This window comes from Schistocerca cancellata, chromosome 1, assembly GCF_023864275.1.
Source record: "Schistocerca cancellata isolate TAMUIC-IGC-003103 chromosome 1, iqSchCanc2.1, whole genome shotgun sequence".
NCBI classification, from domain to species: Eukaryota; Metazoa; Arthropoda; class Insecta; order Orthoptera; family Acrididae; genus Schistocerca; species Schistocerca cancellata.
Genome location: NC_064626.1, coordinates 332,579,190 through 332,596,778, shown reverse-complemented (window position 1 = coordinate 332,596,778; position 17,589 = coordinate 332,579,190). Strand labels below are relative to the sequence as shown.

General features: G+C 40.9%; 1 protein-coding gene across 1 annotated transcript in view; it reads left to right on the top strand.

Moving 5' to 3' along the window:
• The window catches only part of LOC126173337 (mitochondrial carrier homolog 2-like), a 64,331-nt gene that overhangs the window by 23,542 nt on the left and 23,200 nt on the right, over positions 1 to 17,589 (top strand). The window contains exon 5 of the mRNA XM_049920948.1: positions 3,020 to 3,206. Coding sequence (XP_049776905.1) covers positions 3,020 to 3,206 — 187 coding nt within the window. The remainder of the gene's footprint in view (positions 1 to 3,019; positions 3,207 to 17,589) is intronic.

Sequence of the window (17,589 nt, the reverse complement as noted above, 5' to 3'; positions counted from 1 at the left end):
AACCATATAAAGTTGCAATCTCTCAAACTTTTGCAACAAAGGATGTGAAACTAATTGAGAGTAAACCAAATAGAAATAAAGAGCATATAAAATGTAACTCTACCCTGAAACATGTGTAAGGTTCTATGAAATTTTTGTTCCTGTTCGCATTATGTCCCTTAGGTACATAACACTCTAACATTTTTATTTTTTTATATAGTAAACAGTTGGTTGGATCAATATGAAATAGTTCAAAAAAATAGTATTATTTCCTACACTTCTCAGTTATTCAGTATAATAGTGACTGACGTCTGCTCCTTTTTCACATGTTCACATTGTAATTTCAACTAAATGTACCAAATAAAATTTCTAGTTATGTGTCAACAGAAACAGGCCACTCAAAGATAGTAACAAAATTGCTAGGTTTTTTACTTAAATTTTCTTGATCTAACAAAAGAGTAAAGAGCTGGAGTAAACAAGACTAGGCATAAATTAGGAATTAATTAGGAATGTCAACTGAGACCCCAGACCAAGAAGAGACAGATGGAGTTTCTTGTTCATGAAACCTAATGATTTTGTGAATATCTATGTCTGTGCGTGTCTCTCTCTCTCTCTACAGCTACCTGGCAAGTATATTGTTTTGCATAAAAATGGAAGTGAAGCTCCATTTTGATTATGTACAAGGTGCTTGGAAATTCCCATTACAAACTACTAGAACTTCTAGATGGGAGTGAGTAGATACTATTTTGAATTTGAACTAATATATGTAACCATGTCATTTCCACACCACAACCATTTGAAAACATGTTGGTAACATGGCCACTTTTAAAAGTAATTGACCCAGTATGTCATTTGTTTTACAATTACACCAATTAACAGTTGAAGAAATTGCTCTTGTACTCATTGACGGATTCCTCTTAAACGTGATGCAGTAGGGCCTGTTATAATTTGGGTGTGCAGTGTCTCCATAGAGCACCACTGTCATGCCTGCTGACAGTGGAGGCATCCTTTCTTAAGAGTTGTGTAATTGTGGCAAAAAGGGTATGTGATGAAGTCAGACGTGGTGGAGAAAAATCTCCATAAAGGCACCGAGCAGCTCTTCCATTATAGGGAGCTTTGCCTTTCAGAAGGATCACGTCATTGTGTTCTACAAATGTGGACTCAACCATATTGCTCCAACACTCCCAACCACATGAATAAGGCTCAAACCAGGTCAGAGAGGTAGAGTAGATGTCAAATGACATTAGCTGATCTGATGTAACCACCCCTACCATGACTGCCCTGTTGCATGCCTACCTAGCAAATATAACAACAAAAATAATCGATTTTTGACAGATAATATAACTGTGTAGATAAAAATCTACTCACCACACGGCATCAAGAGAATGCGCATATAAGAAAAAGGTTTTAATTATGTAAGCTTTTAGAGCTAGTGGCTCCTTTACTGGCAGAAGGGTTGAAGGAGAAGGGAGAGGGGTGAAGGAAAAAGACTCGATAGGCTTGGGAAAAGGAGTAGTTATGGGAGGCTCATCAGGCTGGATGAGGAGGAGGGACTGTAAGTCTCCCCTGACCTGCAATTCTGGGTGACTTTTCCAAACTATATCCCTTTTCTTAAAACTCTCTAGTCCTTTTCTTTCACCCCTCTTTCTTCCCCTTCAACCCTTCTGCAGGAAGAAGCAGCCACTAGCCCTGGCAGCTTGTGTACGTGAAACCTTTTTTTATACTTAGCAGCCATGTGTTCAATTGGCTGTAGCACAGAAACAGTACATTTCCATATTTAGCTTTCTATTCAAAATATTACCTACTCATTCCTCTCTAAAAGTCCTAGAAGTTTGTTATGGAAATTTCCATACACCCAGTATATCACACATAAGTGGGTTTTTTTGGCCAGCATAGATGTTGTTTGGCACTGTTCAACAACAGCTGTTAAATATATATATATATCTACATCTACATCTGCATCCATACTCCACAAGCCACCTGACAGTGTGTGGCGGAGGGTACTTTGAGTACCTCTATCGGTTCTCCCTTCTATTCCAATCTCCTAATGAATTATTAAATATGAGCTTGTGAGTGTGGGATGATGGTCACGTAAATTATATGAAATGTGAGAAGGCTGCTTGAATTTCTAAAGAAATAATTGTCACAATGTATTAATGCACAACTGTTTTTTGATCTTGAACAATGTCCTTATTCTGTGACAAGTTTGTTCGTACTTCATCTTAGTGGCACTGGACTAGTGGCTTTCTACAAGAGTATTCTTGTGTTCTGTTTGGTCATGTGTACAAAGTAATATTCAGTTAGTAGTGTTAGATTTCAAAGTAGGAACAGCGGAGTCTGCACAATCCCGTATTCTTTCCTTACACTGCTCGAAACATTCTTGCATGTCATTTTCATGATTACTGATGCATTTGCCTTCCAGCAGAGTGCAATAATATATCTATGGCAAACTGCTTGCCCCCCTGCCATTGATTTGATAGAGCAAGTTGAAGGTTGTCACAGCATAAGGACACACTTAAAGATTGAACAGTCACATACTAATACACAGTAATTAATAGTTCATTAGTAATACAAGCATTGTGGTTTCTTCATTTGATAGACCTAGAAATTTTAAGGTGTTATGCACTTAAAAAAATTGTTTATTGCTGATTCTTCCACATTCAGCAGTGGCTAGTATCTCATCAGCCCCCTTATTGAAAGACTGTTGGCACAGTCAGGGCATCTCCATGTGACAAAAGCCTACAGTCAATGTAACCTAGAAATTTTTTGGAGGGACTGTGAGCAAAACTCTTGACCCTTAAGTAGTTCAGTGAGTGACACATTATTGCTGAACATATTTTGTCTGGCTCATCTGCTGTGCCTTAGTTGGTGTGTGGGGCTGAACCAAAAGTGAGGCTAATACTGGCACAGCTCTAAATTTCATGTGGGCTTAAACCTTTTTGGCTGTACTGACAGTTTTCACCTAATGTGTTTTCTGCAGAGGAGAGGGTTTTAATTTGTTGTTGATTCTGTAAAAAGTAAATGATTTTCTTTGTTTCAGTAACATCTTCAGTTCAATTGTCGAAATATATAGGGAGAATGGTATTGGTGGCTACTTTAGTGGTCTAATTCCAAGATTATTAGGAGAATTATCAGCTGCAATCCTTGTAGCCACACTGGAGTATGCAATTAAGAACTTTTTCACTGCTGAAAATGATAAGCATCGTTTTGTATCATCTTTAGCATCAGTAAGTATGACGTCAGCACATTAGCTATACATTACTCACTATGAATGTATACTTTAAGCATTATATTTCTCAATAATATATGAATTGGTATTCTCAATAGAGATGTGGAGGAAGCCCTCCCTTCAGCTATTGAGGGTGCAGGGTGCAGTAGCTGTTGCCAAAGTCGGCACCAATGATGCCTGTTGCTTGGGTTCTGAGGAGGCCAGCTTCAGTTTCTACAGGCAGCTGTCAGTAGTGGTGAAGACAGAAGGCCTCACTCACAGGGTGCTAGCGGAGTTCACAATTTGCAGCATCATGCCCAGAGTCGATCAGAGTCCTTTTCGTTTGAAGCCGAGTGGCAGGCCTTGGTTTGAAACGGTCAATTCTGTGACTATTGGCTGCAGATTTCTGAACCTGCATTATAAGGTGCATAGATGTAGGACTTCTGTTGATAGACCAGGAGCACACTATACAAAGGAAGCAACTATGCTGGTAATGGAGTACTTGTGGAGTGCACATGGGGGTTTTTTGGGCTCTGGAGTAGTTTGAGGTTCTTTGATGAATGCCTGCCAGTATATACACAGAAAACGAAATCAGATCACGACTGAAGTACACACACTTTGACTGTCAAAATTTTAACAGTGAATTGTCGAAGTATTCATAACAAAGAACCTGAATTTACTGCCCTCCAGGTAATTTCTCACATTCGAATTATTCTGTGGATGGAGAGCTGGCTGAAACCCAGAGTAGAAAGCTCTGAGATGCTTAGCAATTCACAGAATGTGTATCAAAAAACCAGATTAGATACCACAGGAGGGGGGGAGTGTTTCATAGCAGTTCACAAAAATATTGTATCTATCAGGGTTGGATTGATGTTTGGTTTGTGGGGTGCTCAACTGCGGGTCATTGGTGCCCATACAAATTCCCAATCTGTACACATTCCTATCTAGCCACTTTGACTAATGATGATGGAATGAGGAGGACAACAAAAACACCCAGTCCCCGGGCAGAGAGAATTCCCAACCCAGCCGGGAATTTAACCCGGGACCCAGAGGTAGCAATGCTTGCCAGTAGACCACAAGCTGCAGACAAGGTAGGATTGAGTGTGACAGTGAAGTTGTCTAACAAGTCTAGGTGAAATCAAGTTAGTTGTTGGATGTTTTTACTGGCCACCTAATTCTGCTATGACTTCTTAGAGCCATTTGAGGAAAGTCTACAGTCAGTATCACTGGAAACACTGATCATGCAGTATTAGTTGGTGACTATAAGCTACAGAGTAAATACTGGAACGTCTATGGGTTCATTGCAAGCGGTAAAGGCAGATATTCTTGTGAAGTACTTCTGAACACATTTTCTGAAAACTGTAATGAACAACACATTGGAAATATTTTAGATCTTGTTGCTACAGAAACGCCGAATCTTGTTCAAACAATGTTTGGGAATACAGCTGGGTGGCATCGGCAATCGCTGATATTTTGACAGGAGTATGCTCTGGCATTTTCAAGACAAAACTGAAGCAAGCAAGCAAGCAAGAACTGTGCAAGGGAATTTAAAACCTTGGTTTTGCAGAGAAACTGTGGATGTTTTTTGACGAGGGAGATAGTCCATGCAGAATTCAAACAAAAGCATCATCTCTATTTATAAGTTACTTGCTAATTTAATTTCAACTGCTTCCTAAATAACACTATCCCAACAGCTGGAATTGCATGCCAGAACCTAAGTGTTGTTATGTGTTGTTATATTCCATACAATGATCAGTGCCAAGACAATGCTCTTTAATGGCAGATTTGCACAACTGTATAGTTTTGATAGTCTGACCAATATGTGACATGCAACAACTTTACAGAATATGATAGACACCTGTGCTACACAGACCGAGATCATAGATCATCCTTTATGCAACCAAAAACATATTTTCGCAAAATATGACCAATCTTTTTCGAAATGCTCCCCCCCCCCCCCCCCCCCCTTCTCCTTTGGGGAAAGTTCCATTCTTCTGGTAGGCACTTTCTGATAAGCAGTTTTTTTTCTATTGTTGGTCAGTCTCTTCAATGACAGTTCACCTACCCACTTAAGCACTGCCCGTGGCTCCTTTTCGGCTGTGGATTATGTAAGATTCCTTCCCCCAGTCCCATGACTTCATTACAATGATCACAGCACAAAGCTCTAATGACAGTGACCCCTTTCTGGGGATACTGTCACTTTGTCACTTCATTAGTGACCACTTACCACAATGGACTCTTCATATCTAATGCAATCTGCCATCATCTTGACCCCAGTCTGGCTGCATTGTCAAGGATAAGGTTGACATCTTTGATGCAAGTACAATCACCACTGGAACTGGGATGCTCCCATCTATGGGATCAATCCATTGGTCGTTGCACTGTGGTATACCAAGACATTAAAACAGCTATTCAGGATTGACAAAGGATCCTGCAACGTCTCAGGTCTCAACCTTCATAGAATTGGAAAAACATGCCTTTTCATCCCAGGTAAGAGCCAAGCTCCGTAGTCTACTGGGCTGCCAAAGATAAACTACCGTTCCAACTCTCCTTCTTCATTGTGGTATATCCACTGATGCATTTGTTCTTGCCAAACACATTGCGACCCACCTTGCAAGTGGATCAGCATCCTCTTCTTACCCACCTATCTTTTGTAGGCGTAAAAGAAAAGTCAGACATTTCCCTATCCCGTCTGCCTGTTTCCTGCCTCCCTTGTCATGCCAAATTAAATAATGAATCTTAAACTGACTGGGAAGAGCTTCAGACTCTTGACTTATGTGATAGGGCCCCAGACCCTGATTCAATTTCTAATCAGATCCGACACCTGAATGTCACTCAAGGGCTCTATCTATTAAAGTTCTTCAACCGTATGTAGCTGGGTGTTGTTTTCCATCAAAATGGTGAAATGGTATCACTCTCCCAATCCTTAAACCAGGCAAAAACCCAACTTCCATCAAAACCTGTTGACAGGTTAGCCTCACCAACATGCTCTGCAAACTGTAAAAGAATGGTAGTCTGATTATGCTGGGTTATCAAATCATGAGGCCCTTTATCCCTCTATCATTATGGTTACTGGGAGGGATGATATACAACTGGCCACAAAGGCAGATGGAAACAGCAATCTGAAAGGCTTTCTAAACTTGAACACCTCAGTTGACCTACATAAAGCATACTACAGCACTAGGCAACATCTCATTTTACTTGGCCCCTATGACTGGGGATTATGAGGCTCCCTAGACATTTTTACTCACTTTTACACATCCTGGCATTCTGGAGCTGATGTCCATTAACATAGCCCTATGTTTTATTAGATAGACATACCTTGGCCACTTTTTAATTTATTGTGACTCGGTTGGCTTATGTTACTCTTCTCATACTGTGATACCAGTTTATTCACTCAATATTTAATTTGATGATCCCAGGTTTGGATTTGAGGATGCAACATGGAACATCATCTGATGGACTATTGCCCCTCGTAATACACTCCACACACATTATTCTCATATAAAATTTAGTCCAATTTTCAAGCTTTAGGTAGCTTGCACATTGTGGAAATCATGACCGAGATCTACATGGGCATAGTCCTTCGAGCACAGTATTGTGTCCCATGCTATAGTGGGGTGTGGTTGCCAAAGTGTTAATTGTTTTGGCGGATATGGGCCGGGCGTCGGGGGTCAAATGAAAGTACGGTCTATTTAGCCTGTGGATGAATCCTGGAAGATTTCTGATCTGCTTGACCTACATGCCAGCCTAACACATATAGTTTCACTTCTCCTTAAATTATTTGAAGTAATTTTAATTTAAAATATTTGTCTGGCTTTAATGTTGTTTTTTAAGCCCTGATTTTACCACTCCTACATACTTTTATAATTGGCTCAAATTTCTGGCTTACATCACTAACTTTTGACCAAGAGACTGATGACTTCACCGTTTAGTCTTGTAAATCCAACCATCCAGTCAGTACTGTCAGTCTGTCTTTTATAACTCCATTTGGAGATTGTTATATGTATAAAGTTACAGATATTTATATAAATAAAGCACATTGCACAAAGTGATATGCTGCCAAATAAAATACAATTTATTTTTTTTCTGAAAGGTCACTACCTACCACCCAACAGTTACTACCTACCACCCAACAGTTCCGCAGTAGTTGTGATTTACAAAGTATGGAAGTAACTTTACATTATAAAATTTGTAATGCATAGTTACAGAAAGTTATAAAACATATAACAATAGCTACGTATTACTTACTTTGTCAAAATTCATTGAAAATTTAACGAAAATGTTTTTAAAACCCCCACCACCTGCAGCACACTGACAGCTGGAATACCCATTAGTGGGCAGTAGGGATCAGTTGACTATCACTGCTCTTAACAAATCCTTTCAAAACAGACTTCTCATCACTTCAATTTATATTTGATGTTAACAAATTTCTCTTCTTCGTGTGTTTCTCTTGTATTGTTAGTGTGCTTTTTATACTCCCTCCACTTTGGCTCTCATCAGTTATTTTAGTGGCCAAATAGTGAAGCTAATGTACTATTGAATTGCTGATCCAATTTCCTCAGCTTCACCTGATTTAATTAGCTGCTTTTCATTATCCGTTTGTTATTGTTAATGTTACACCCTGTTTTCGAGACACTCTCCATTCTGTTCAACTGCTCTTCCAACTCCTTTTCCATCCCTGGTAGAATTACACCCATCAACAAACTTAAAATTTTGAATTTCTTTCCCCTGAACTTGAATCTCTTCTCTAATTATTTCTTTGGTTTCCTTTTCTGCTTGCTCAATGTACAGATTGGATAATTTTGTGGGTGGGTTACAGCCTGTGTCAGTCTTCTCAACTACTTCTTCCCTTTCATGTCCTTAAACTCTTTACAACTGCAGTCTGATTCCTGTACTAGTTGTGGATACCCTTTTACTTTCTGTATTTTATCAATACTGCTACTTTCAGAATTCAAAGAGTGTAGTACTTTTAGCAGTGTCAAAAGCGTTATTTAACTCCACTAATGCTTTAAATGTGGATGTGCCTTTCTATAATGTATCTTCTCAGATAAACTGTAGAGTCACGCCTCCCTTGTTTCTACAGTTCTCCATAACCCTAACTGATCTTCCCTCACATTGGCCTCGACTAACGTTTCCATTCTTCTGTAAATAATGTATGTCAGTATTTTACAACCAAGGCTGATTCAACTGATAATTCAGAAATATGATCACCCATCAGCACCTGCCTTCTTTGGAATTGGAATTATTACAGCTTGTACAATGGGTGGAATAGTGTTGTGATGTCTGGCTCTAGCAGGGATTTCAGCAGTTCTGAGCGAATGTCATCTACTCCAGGGGCCGTGTTCTAGATTAGGTCTTTTAATGCTCTGTCAAATTCTTCTTGAAGTATCATGTCTTCCATCTCATCATCTGTTCTCCCTTCCCATTATATAATATTCTCGTCAGGGTATTTCTGTTGTATAGCTCTTCTGTATATTTCTTCAACCTTTTGGTGTTCCATTCTTTGCTCAATATAGCTTGACATTGGAGCTCTCAGTATCCGTTCAGCTGCATTTGTTTTCTCTGAAGGCCTCTTTAATTTTCTTGTAAGTGGCATCTATCTTTCTTCTAGTCATCGAAGTTTTTACAGCATGCAGTTATCTGCTAACCATAACTGCTTAGGTATTTTGCACTTAGTCATCCATTTTTAGACACCTTTATTCACTTTTGCCTGTTCACTTTGCTGCATTTTATATTTCCTCCAGTTGTCAGTTACATTCAATATCTTGTGTTATCTAAGTATTTGTGTTTAGTCTTATGTTTTTGTCTATTTGATCCCCATATCTCAGTAACTGTTAAGGATCATATTGTTTGAAAAATCAACGTATCCATCTAACAGATGTGTGGAATACACTGAGGTGACAAGTCACTGGATTGTGTCTAATATTGTCGGACTTCCTGTTGCATGGCGTCGAGCAGCAATTCAATATGGCATAGACTCAACAAGTCATTGTAAGCCCCGTGCAGAAATATTAAGCCATGCAGCCTCTATAGCCGTCTATAATTGCGTAAGTGTCGTCAGTGCAGAATTTTGCACATGAACTGACCTCTTGATAATGTTCTGTAAATGTTTATGGGATTCATATTAAGTGATCTGAGTGCCCAGATCATTTGCTTGAACTGTCCAGAATGTTCTTCAAACCAATCGCGAACAGTTGTGGCTCAGTGACATGGTGTATTGTCATCCATTAAAAATTCCATTTTTGTTTGGGAAAATGAAGTCCATGAATGGCTGCAAATGGTCTCCAAATAGCTGAACATAACCGTTTCTGGTCAATGATTAGTTCACTTGGCCCAGAGAACCCAGTTCCTCCCATATAAACACAGCCCACATCATTATGGAGCCACCACCAGCTTGTACAATGCCATGTTGACAGCTTGGGTCCATGGCTTTTACCATCAGCTCTTACCAACTGAAATCGGGGTCTCATCTGACCAGGCCATGGTTTTCCAGTCATCTATGTTCCAACTGACACGGTTATGAGCCTAGGAGAGAAACTGCAGGTGATGCCCTGCTTTTAGCAAAGGCACTCACATCAGTTGTCTGCTGCTGTAGCCCATTAATGCTAAATTTTGCCACACTGTTGTAGGTCCCACATTGATTTCTGTGGTTATTTCATGTAGTATATCTTATCTGTTAGCACTGACAACTCTACGCGAATGCTGTTGCTGTCAGTCATTGAGTGAAGGCTGTTGGCTGCTGTGTCATCTGTGCTAGGAGATAATTCTGGTAATTTCATATTCTCAGCACACTCCCGTCACTGTGAATCTTGGAATATTAAATTCCCAATCGATTTCTGAAATTGGATGCCCCCATGCATCTAGCTCCAACTACCATTCTACATTCGAAGTCTAATAATTCCCGTTGTGTGACCATAATTGCATAAGAAAGCTTTCCACATGAATCACCTTAGTACAAATGACAACGGCACCAATTCACCGCTCCTTTATAGCTTGTGAACGCGATACTATTGCCTTTGTAAATGTGCCTGCCTTTGTCTCATGATATTTGTTACCTCAGTATGTTTGATGAATGAGTAGTTCAGTTTCATTTATATAGTTGTTATTAATGCTGTTCGCATAAAAAGTGGTAGCTACATTATAAAGGTGAATTTATTGAGTTCTGTAAATCTTATTTCAAACCTTCCACCAGTTTGACCTGTCCAGTGATAAGTAGAGGTATCAGATATGTGGACGTCTAGAGTGGATGGTAGAGGAGCCATTATTTTGGTTTTTCAGGATGGCATTTGGCTCTCCCATCTGGGAAAAATGGATTTGGTGGGTTGGCAGGAACTACAGGAATTCGTAAGAGGTGCAGACGGCTGCAGCAAGACAGGTGGCATTCAGGAAAACTTTCTTTTTGATTAGCCAAATAAGGTAAAAGTGTCTGGTGACATTGGCCCATGTTTCTTTGTATTGATGTAGTGGTGGCAAATACCCTTGAAAAGATTATGCTTGCTGCTGGGGACCAGTGCAATAACTAGGTGCTGAGTGGCATCAGCGGCCAGTAGAGACAAGTGCAGCATACATGCAGTTCATGGTGACTGTACTTAGCACAGTTGGTGGTGTGTAGGTGAAGTATGTGGTGTTGAGGCAGGGTGGCATAGCAACTCAAACTCCAGACGTCAACTTAGGAATGACAGGCTGATGATGACAAAGGCTGTCCATCAAATGCTGGAAGGTCCAGCAGTCATGCGGTTATGGTTGCTGGCTCCAACCTGCTTGGCCAGCAGATACTGAAGGTCGAGGGATGCTCTGCCAGTAGGTGCAATGCTGCGGTGCCAAGTAATGTGGGACACTTTGCAGTTTGGCTGTGTTGTCAGCTGCATGCTTTCAGGATGGATAGTTGGAACACCAGTGTTGTGAAGCCTTGGCATGCAGAATTTCATATTTTTTTCAGCAGCGTAGTGCACTGGCCCACATGAGTTATTTGGCACAAAATTGGATGTCAGACCATTTTGATATAGAATGAATTTTACCCTGTAGCAATGTGTGCACCAATTTGAAACTTCCTGGCAAATAAAAACTGTGTGCCAGACTGGGACTCGATCCTGGGACTTCTTACAATCTGTGCTTAGCTTTGCTTTGCTTCTGCCAGTGCCTTATCTCTGAGCTTCCAAACTTCATGGAAGTTCTCCTGCATATACTGTGGGACTGGCATTCCAGGAACAAATGAGAGATGGCTTACCAACAGCCTGGGGGATTGTTTGCAGTAAAGCTGTGAGGGCAGGTTGTGTCATGCTTGGACAGCTCAGTCAGCAGAGCACTTGTATGCAAAAGGCAAATGTCCCAGATTATGATGTTGTGTTGTTTGTTTGTTATAATTTGTTTTTTGTGGTAAAGCTAAGTGGTGGACAGTCATTGTAGTGCCTTCAAATGTAGAACAGGTTTTCAGTATGCTTCAGATGCTGAGACGTGAAATACAATCCGTTTTCCTGTGTCGGCTGTAGTTCCTGAAATCCAACACAAATACCTTACTTTGGGTCGATTGTATAAACGTCGCTGACAGGAGATAAATTTTGACGTTAGTTCAGAAATTGAACTCTCTTCAGAATTACTCTCTGTTATGTAACACTAAACTTCAATTCATCGAAGGTGGTTCCGTGTTTATCTAAGATAGCGAGAAACATGCTTGGCAACACCACAGAAAATACTATCTTGCTTCCAATGCAAACATTAACTGAACATTGTAGGTACACAGTATTTACTATTGAAAAGGTCATGTTTGAAGATAAAGGAAAGTAAACAGACACAGAACCAATCTTTGAACTTCTCCCCATACAAAAAAGATTTTTTGCTGGAAATTGTGTTGAGCCAGTATAATGATACAACAGAGTGAAAAAGAAGCAGCTTAAATGATTTATCACTTGGTTATGAGAATGAGTTTGCTCTCTGTTGTCCTCAGTAGACTCATCAGAATACTGAGATATCTAAAAAGTAAATGAAAGGAAACCAAATACCATAAGTCACACGGTGTAAGTTTCCTGCACACAGAATGCTGCCCTCCAAAGTGGCCCAGAATGCTCATAAAATGGAAAGTTATGTTGTTTCAGAACATATTGTTGTTATAATTATCTTTATGGCCAATACAGCAGACAAAATAGTATCAGATGGGAAAAAAAACCTTAGAATTGATCTGAATTTGAACTTGAGTTCCTTCATACAAAATACCAAACGCAAGCTGTGAGCTACCGAAACAGTTGTACAAATGATACCTAATAAATAACAACTCGCTAAACAACTTACATATACTTGCTTATTTCTCTGTTTTTCATCAGTGCTCACAATGTTGCCAGAGCAGTTTAGTCACATGTTTGATAGTTCAAAAATTGATATACGTTGTATTGTTGCTGCCACTAGAGCAGAGAGAGCACTTTTATAAGACATTCAGTCATTATTGACTTGTCAATATTAGTGTATGTAATTGTTCATGGTAAATATTTCGAATTTTCCTTTCTTACTCTGCTGCTAAGTGTCTGTAAAATGCCTTGAAGTTAATCACATAAATTGCGAGATGTCTACATGAATTGTTATGAAATAAATTATTATGTGCACTCATTACATATATAGCTGGTAAGTCCCATAACCTAACCTTGTATATAGAAAAAATTTTGTGAGCTTCAACGGTGTGAGAATGCGTATTTACATGTTAATAACAACTTTGTTATTATTTCAATTTGTGTTCGCACAAAAGTGTTCGTTTTATAATGTCACACTATAAACTGATGATTAAATATTTGCCACTATATAATCTGGGATTAATGTTAATACAACTCAGATTTAAGAGTTAAGCTTAATTTGAGGCAACATTTTGTCCTTATCCAGGGTCGACTGCTTTATACATTCATTATTATTATTATTATTATTATTATTATTATTATTATTATTATTATTATATAATTTTTCCCCGCTCTGTACTTCATGCAGGAAGTTTTCTACACACATAGCCGAAACATGCTCCATCTCTGTTTAACGTGTTTATAAATTATTTCATGAAACTTGTTTTTATTTGCAGTGAGGACTGTATGATGTTATTTATGTCCAATGACAAAGCTTTCTTTAAAAGGCCACTGTTTTCTCACCTAGTGTTGATCTGTAACTGTACAATCCTAAAAACATGTAAAGCACAGATACTTGGTGTATTTACCTTGCTAGAAACAAATTCACCATATTCAAATCAACCTTGGTGGTCCATTAGTGATCGTAGTAAGAGATTTTAACCAAAACTATGGTTACTGTAGCCTGATTTTTATGCATACAAACTGAGTAGCCTGTTGGGATGCACCTGTATAGGTTCCCATTATGTAAAGGTACACACCTGAGGCTATCCTTGGTACAGTTTATAAATGTCATTCACTTGGTATCTGTTTTCTTACACAAAGTTTTGTAAGCAATCCTTTCAGGTTGTTACAGAAAATGAGTTAGTTTCATTTTGTGAAGAATGGCAAAAAAAATTTCTCTCTTGCAGTAGAAAGTGATTTTGTTTCCCAGTCAGCCTAGAATCTAATAACTAGAGATTTCTTGTACATTCAGCATTGGCAATTCATGTTTCATGTGCTTCTGTTTATCGTTTGACTACTGTGCAAATATTCTGTGCATATCTTGTACACAAGATGTGTCCAAGCCTTACCTTGTTCTCCAAATCATACTTTGAAACAGGCTAAATACAATCTTTTTACAAAGTCAATTACACATTTCCTTTGCTGAACAATTGTGTACGCCTCACAAACAAAACTCCTTTTGATGATTCAGACATTTTCTGTGTCATGCAGCCATTTCAGTTCTCATGAAAAATGAGAAGACCATAACATTTAAGTACAGCTTGTAAAACAGCATCATGGATGTACATAAGTAAATTTAGTTATTTATATAGGTGACAATAAAATTTAATATTTGAAGCATTGTACTGTAATAAAGTGCACAAAATTTACACTGTAAAATATTTATCACTATCATTAAATGCATTAAGATTACACTGTTAAAAATTAATTTTTACAGATCAATCATTACATCAGCAACAATATCCAACACAATATAGTGACTATCTCAAATGTTTATTCTGCTGAGTTCTGACTTTGTATGTACCAAGTTGCTGCTGACATTTTTCAGTAAAATGCATATAATGAATACCAGCAACATCATGTGTTCATTGTTCAAAGCTCCAAAGTAGTATCCATGAAGACGATGCTGCCATCTTTTGGCTAAATCCATATCTTTATTTGAAATGACAAGTAGTGAGCTTAGGCACACCTGTCTTAAAATATTTACACTCCTGGAAATTGAAATAAGAACACCGTGAATTCATTGTCCCAGGAAGGGGAAACTTTATTGACACATTCCTGGGGTCAGATACATCACATGATCACACTGACAGAACCACAGGCACATAGACACAGGCAACAGAGCATGCACAATGTCGGCACTAGTACAGTGTATATCCACCTTTCGCAGCAATGCAGGCTGCTATTCTCCCATGGAGACGATCGTAGAGATGCTGGATGTAGTCCTGTGGAACGGCTTGCCATGCCATTTCCACCTGGCAGACCAGCGTTCGTGCTGGACGTGCAGACCGCATGAGACGACGCTTCATCCAGTCCCAAACATGCTCAATGGGGGACAGATCCGGAGATCTTGCTGGCCAGGGTAGTTGACTTACACCTTCTAGAGCACGTTGGGTGGCACGGGATACATGCGGACGTGCATTGTCCTGTTGGAACAGCAAGTTCCCTTGCCGGTCTAGGAATGGTAGAACGATGGGTTCGATGACGGTTTGGATGTACCGTGCACTATTCAGTGTCCCCTCGACGATCACCAGTGTAGGAGATAGCTCCCCACACCATGATGCCGGGTGTTGGCCCTGTGTGCCTCGGTCGTATGCAGTCCTGATTGTGGCGCTCACCTGCACGGCGCCAAACATGCATACGACCATCATTGGCACCAAGGCAGAAGCGACTCTCATCGCTGAAGACGACACGTCTGCATTCGTCCCTCCATTCACGCCTGTCGCGACACCACTGGAGGCGGGCTGCACGATGTTGGGGCGTGAGCGGAAGACGGCCTAACGGTGTGCGGGACCGTAGCCCAGCTTCATGGAGACGGTTGCGAATGGTCCTCGTCGATACCCCAGGAGCAACAGTGTCCCTAATTTGCTGGGAAGTGGCGGTGCGGTCCCCTACGGCACTGCGTAGGATCCTACGGTCTTGGCGTGCATCCGTGCGTACCTGCGGTCCGGTCCCAGGTTGACGGGCACATGCACCTTCCGCCGACCACTGGCGACAACATCGATGTACTGTGGAGACCTCACGCTCCACGTGTTGAGCAATTCGGCGGTACGTCCACCCGGCCTCCCGCATGCCCACTATACGCCCTCGCTCAAAGTCCGTCAACTGCACATACGGTTCACGTCCACGCTGTCGCGGCATGCTACCAGTGTTAAAGACTGCGATGGAGCTCCGTATGCCACGGCAAACTGGCTGACACTGACGGCAGCGGTGCACAAATGCTGCGCAGCTAGCGCCATTAGACGGCCAACACCACGGTTCCTGGTGTGTACGCTGTGCCGTGCGTGTGATCATTGCTTGTACAGCCCTCTCGCAGTGTCCGGAGCAAGTAGGGTGGGTCTGACACACCGGTGTCAGTGTGTTCTTTTTTCCATTTCCAGGAGTGTATTTATACTATAGATTGTGTACCAACATATTAATAAAATAACAAATATTGATAAAAAAGTAATCATAAATACAATGTAAATAATTGTATCATCAATTTTTAGGAAACTAGAGTTGCTAGAACAAAATGGATGGTATTTTTGGAATCTTCAGCACTACACTTACACAGGATATGGAAAAAATTCCAGGCACTGCAAAACAGATTTTTCATTTCTTTCCCAGTGCAAGCGTTGGATTTCAGAAGATGTTTTCAATTTTAAAGTATTAACTTTTTTTGGGTGCTATGCTGATTGTAGTGATCTGAGCTATTTTATTGTCATAGTAATAAATTATACACTGATGGAAAAAATTGGAACTTCAAAACATAATTAACATAATTAATGTAGAGTAATGAAATTTCAGGAATGCATTTGGCTAGATAAATATATTTAAGTGCTTAACATCGCAAGATCACAGGATAATGTAAGTGAGAGATAAGGCATTGCAAATGTGAAATGCTGATACATTAATAACCAGTGTAACTGTCAGAATGCCGAATCCAAGAATACAAAGGTGCATGCATTGGGTTGTACAAATGTCAGATGTCTGTCTGTGGAATGGAGTTCCATGCCTGATGAACTTGGTTGGTCAATAAAGGGATGGTTAAGCTGTTCATGGATGACACTGGATTTGTCGTCTGGTGATGTCCCACATATGCTCGATTGGAGACAGATCTGGTGATAAAGCAGGCCAAGGCAACATGCCAACACTCCACAGAGTCCCCCCAGGGGGTCCACAACTCTTTTGTGGATACGTGCGTAGCGAGCACGGGACCCCGAGCTAATGTGGCCTTCCTTCCTTTCCGGGCTGCATACCTTCCCATTCCGCATCCTTCCCCATCCCTATCTTCGCCCCTCCTCCCCTCACCTCTGGCTCTTTCCTTCTCTTTCTCCCCATCTGGGAGTATGGTTTGTGCCTACGTCCGGAGACGGACGCTCGTAAATGTACTGCCTTTCTTGCCTTCCTTGCTTTTATGTCTTCTTCCTTCCTTTGTCCTTCTCTGTCTTTTTCCTTCCTTTGTCCTTCTCTTTTCCTTACCTCTTCTCTTTCTCTTTTCTCCGCTGCGGCGTTTGAGACCTCTCTTCCTTCCCTTCCCTTTCTCTTTCTTCCTCCCTGTGCGTGTCTGAAGGCCGACCCACGCCCTTCGTGCGTAGCCGGTGACGGGGTAACGCGTAATTCCCCGCCCCGGGTAGACAGGTAGGACACGTACGTACCCCCTGGTAACGGCCAGGCCCAGGGAGGGGTGATTACCCGAGCTGATACCTTCCGAAAATGCCGATTGGTCCCTCCGTCCGTTTGTCGGGAGGTGTGACCTGAGGTGTGAACAATCACCTAAGGCGGGAGTGCCCTCAGAGAGGGCCCCCACAAGGGAGGAGCGCGCCATCGGAGACGCCGGTAATCATGGGGGATTCTTCCGCAATGGTTTCCTCACCTTCCACTAAGTCTAGTCACAAACGTAAGCATACTGAGTCTCAGCCACAGACGATTCTTCCATCGTTGCCACAGTTCCTTGTTGTTTCTCGGTCTGATGAAGGTCACGACTTCTCCACGGTCAACCCTTTCATTATTCAGAAAGGAGTCGACGCAATAGCAGGTCCTGTAAAGTCTTGTTCCAGATTACGGAATGGCACCCTGTTGTTAGAAACACACAGTGCC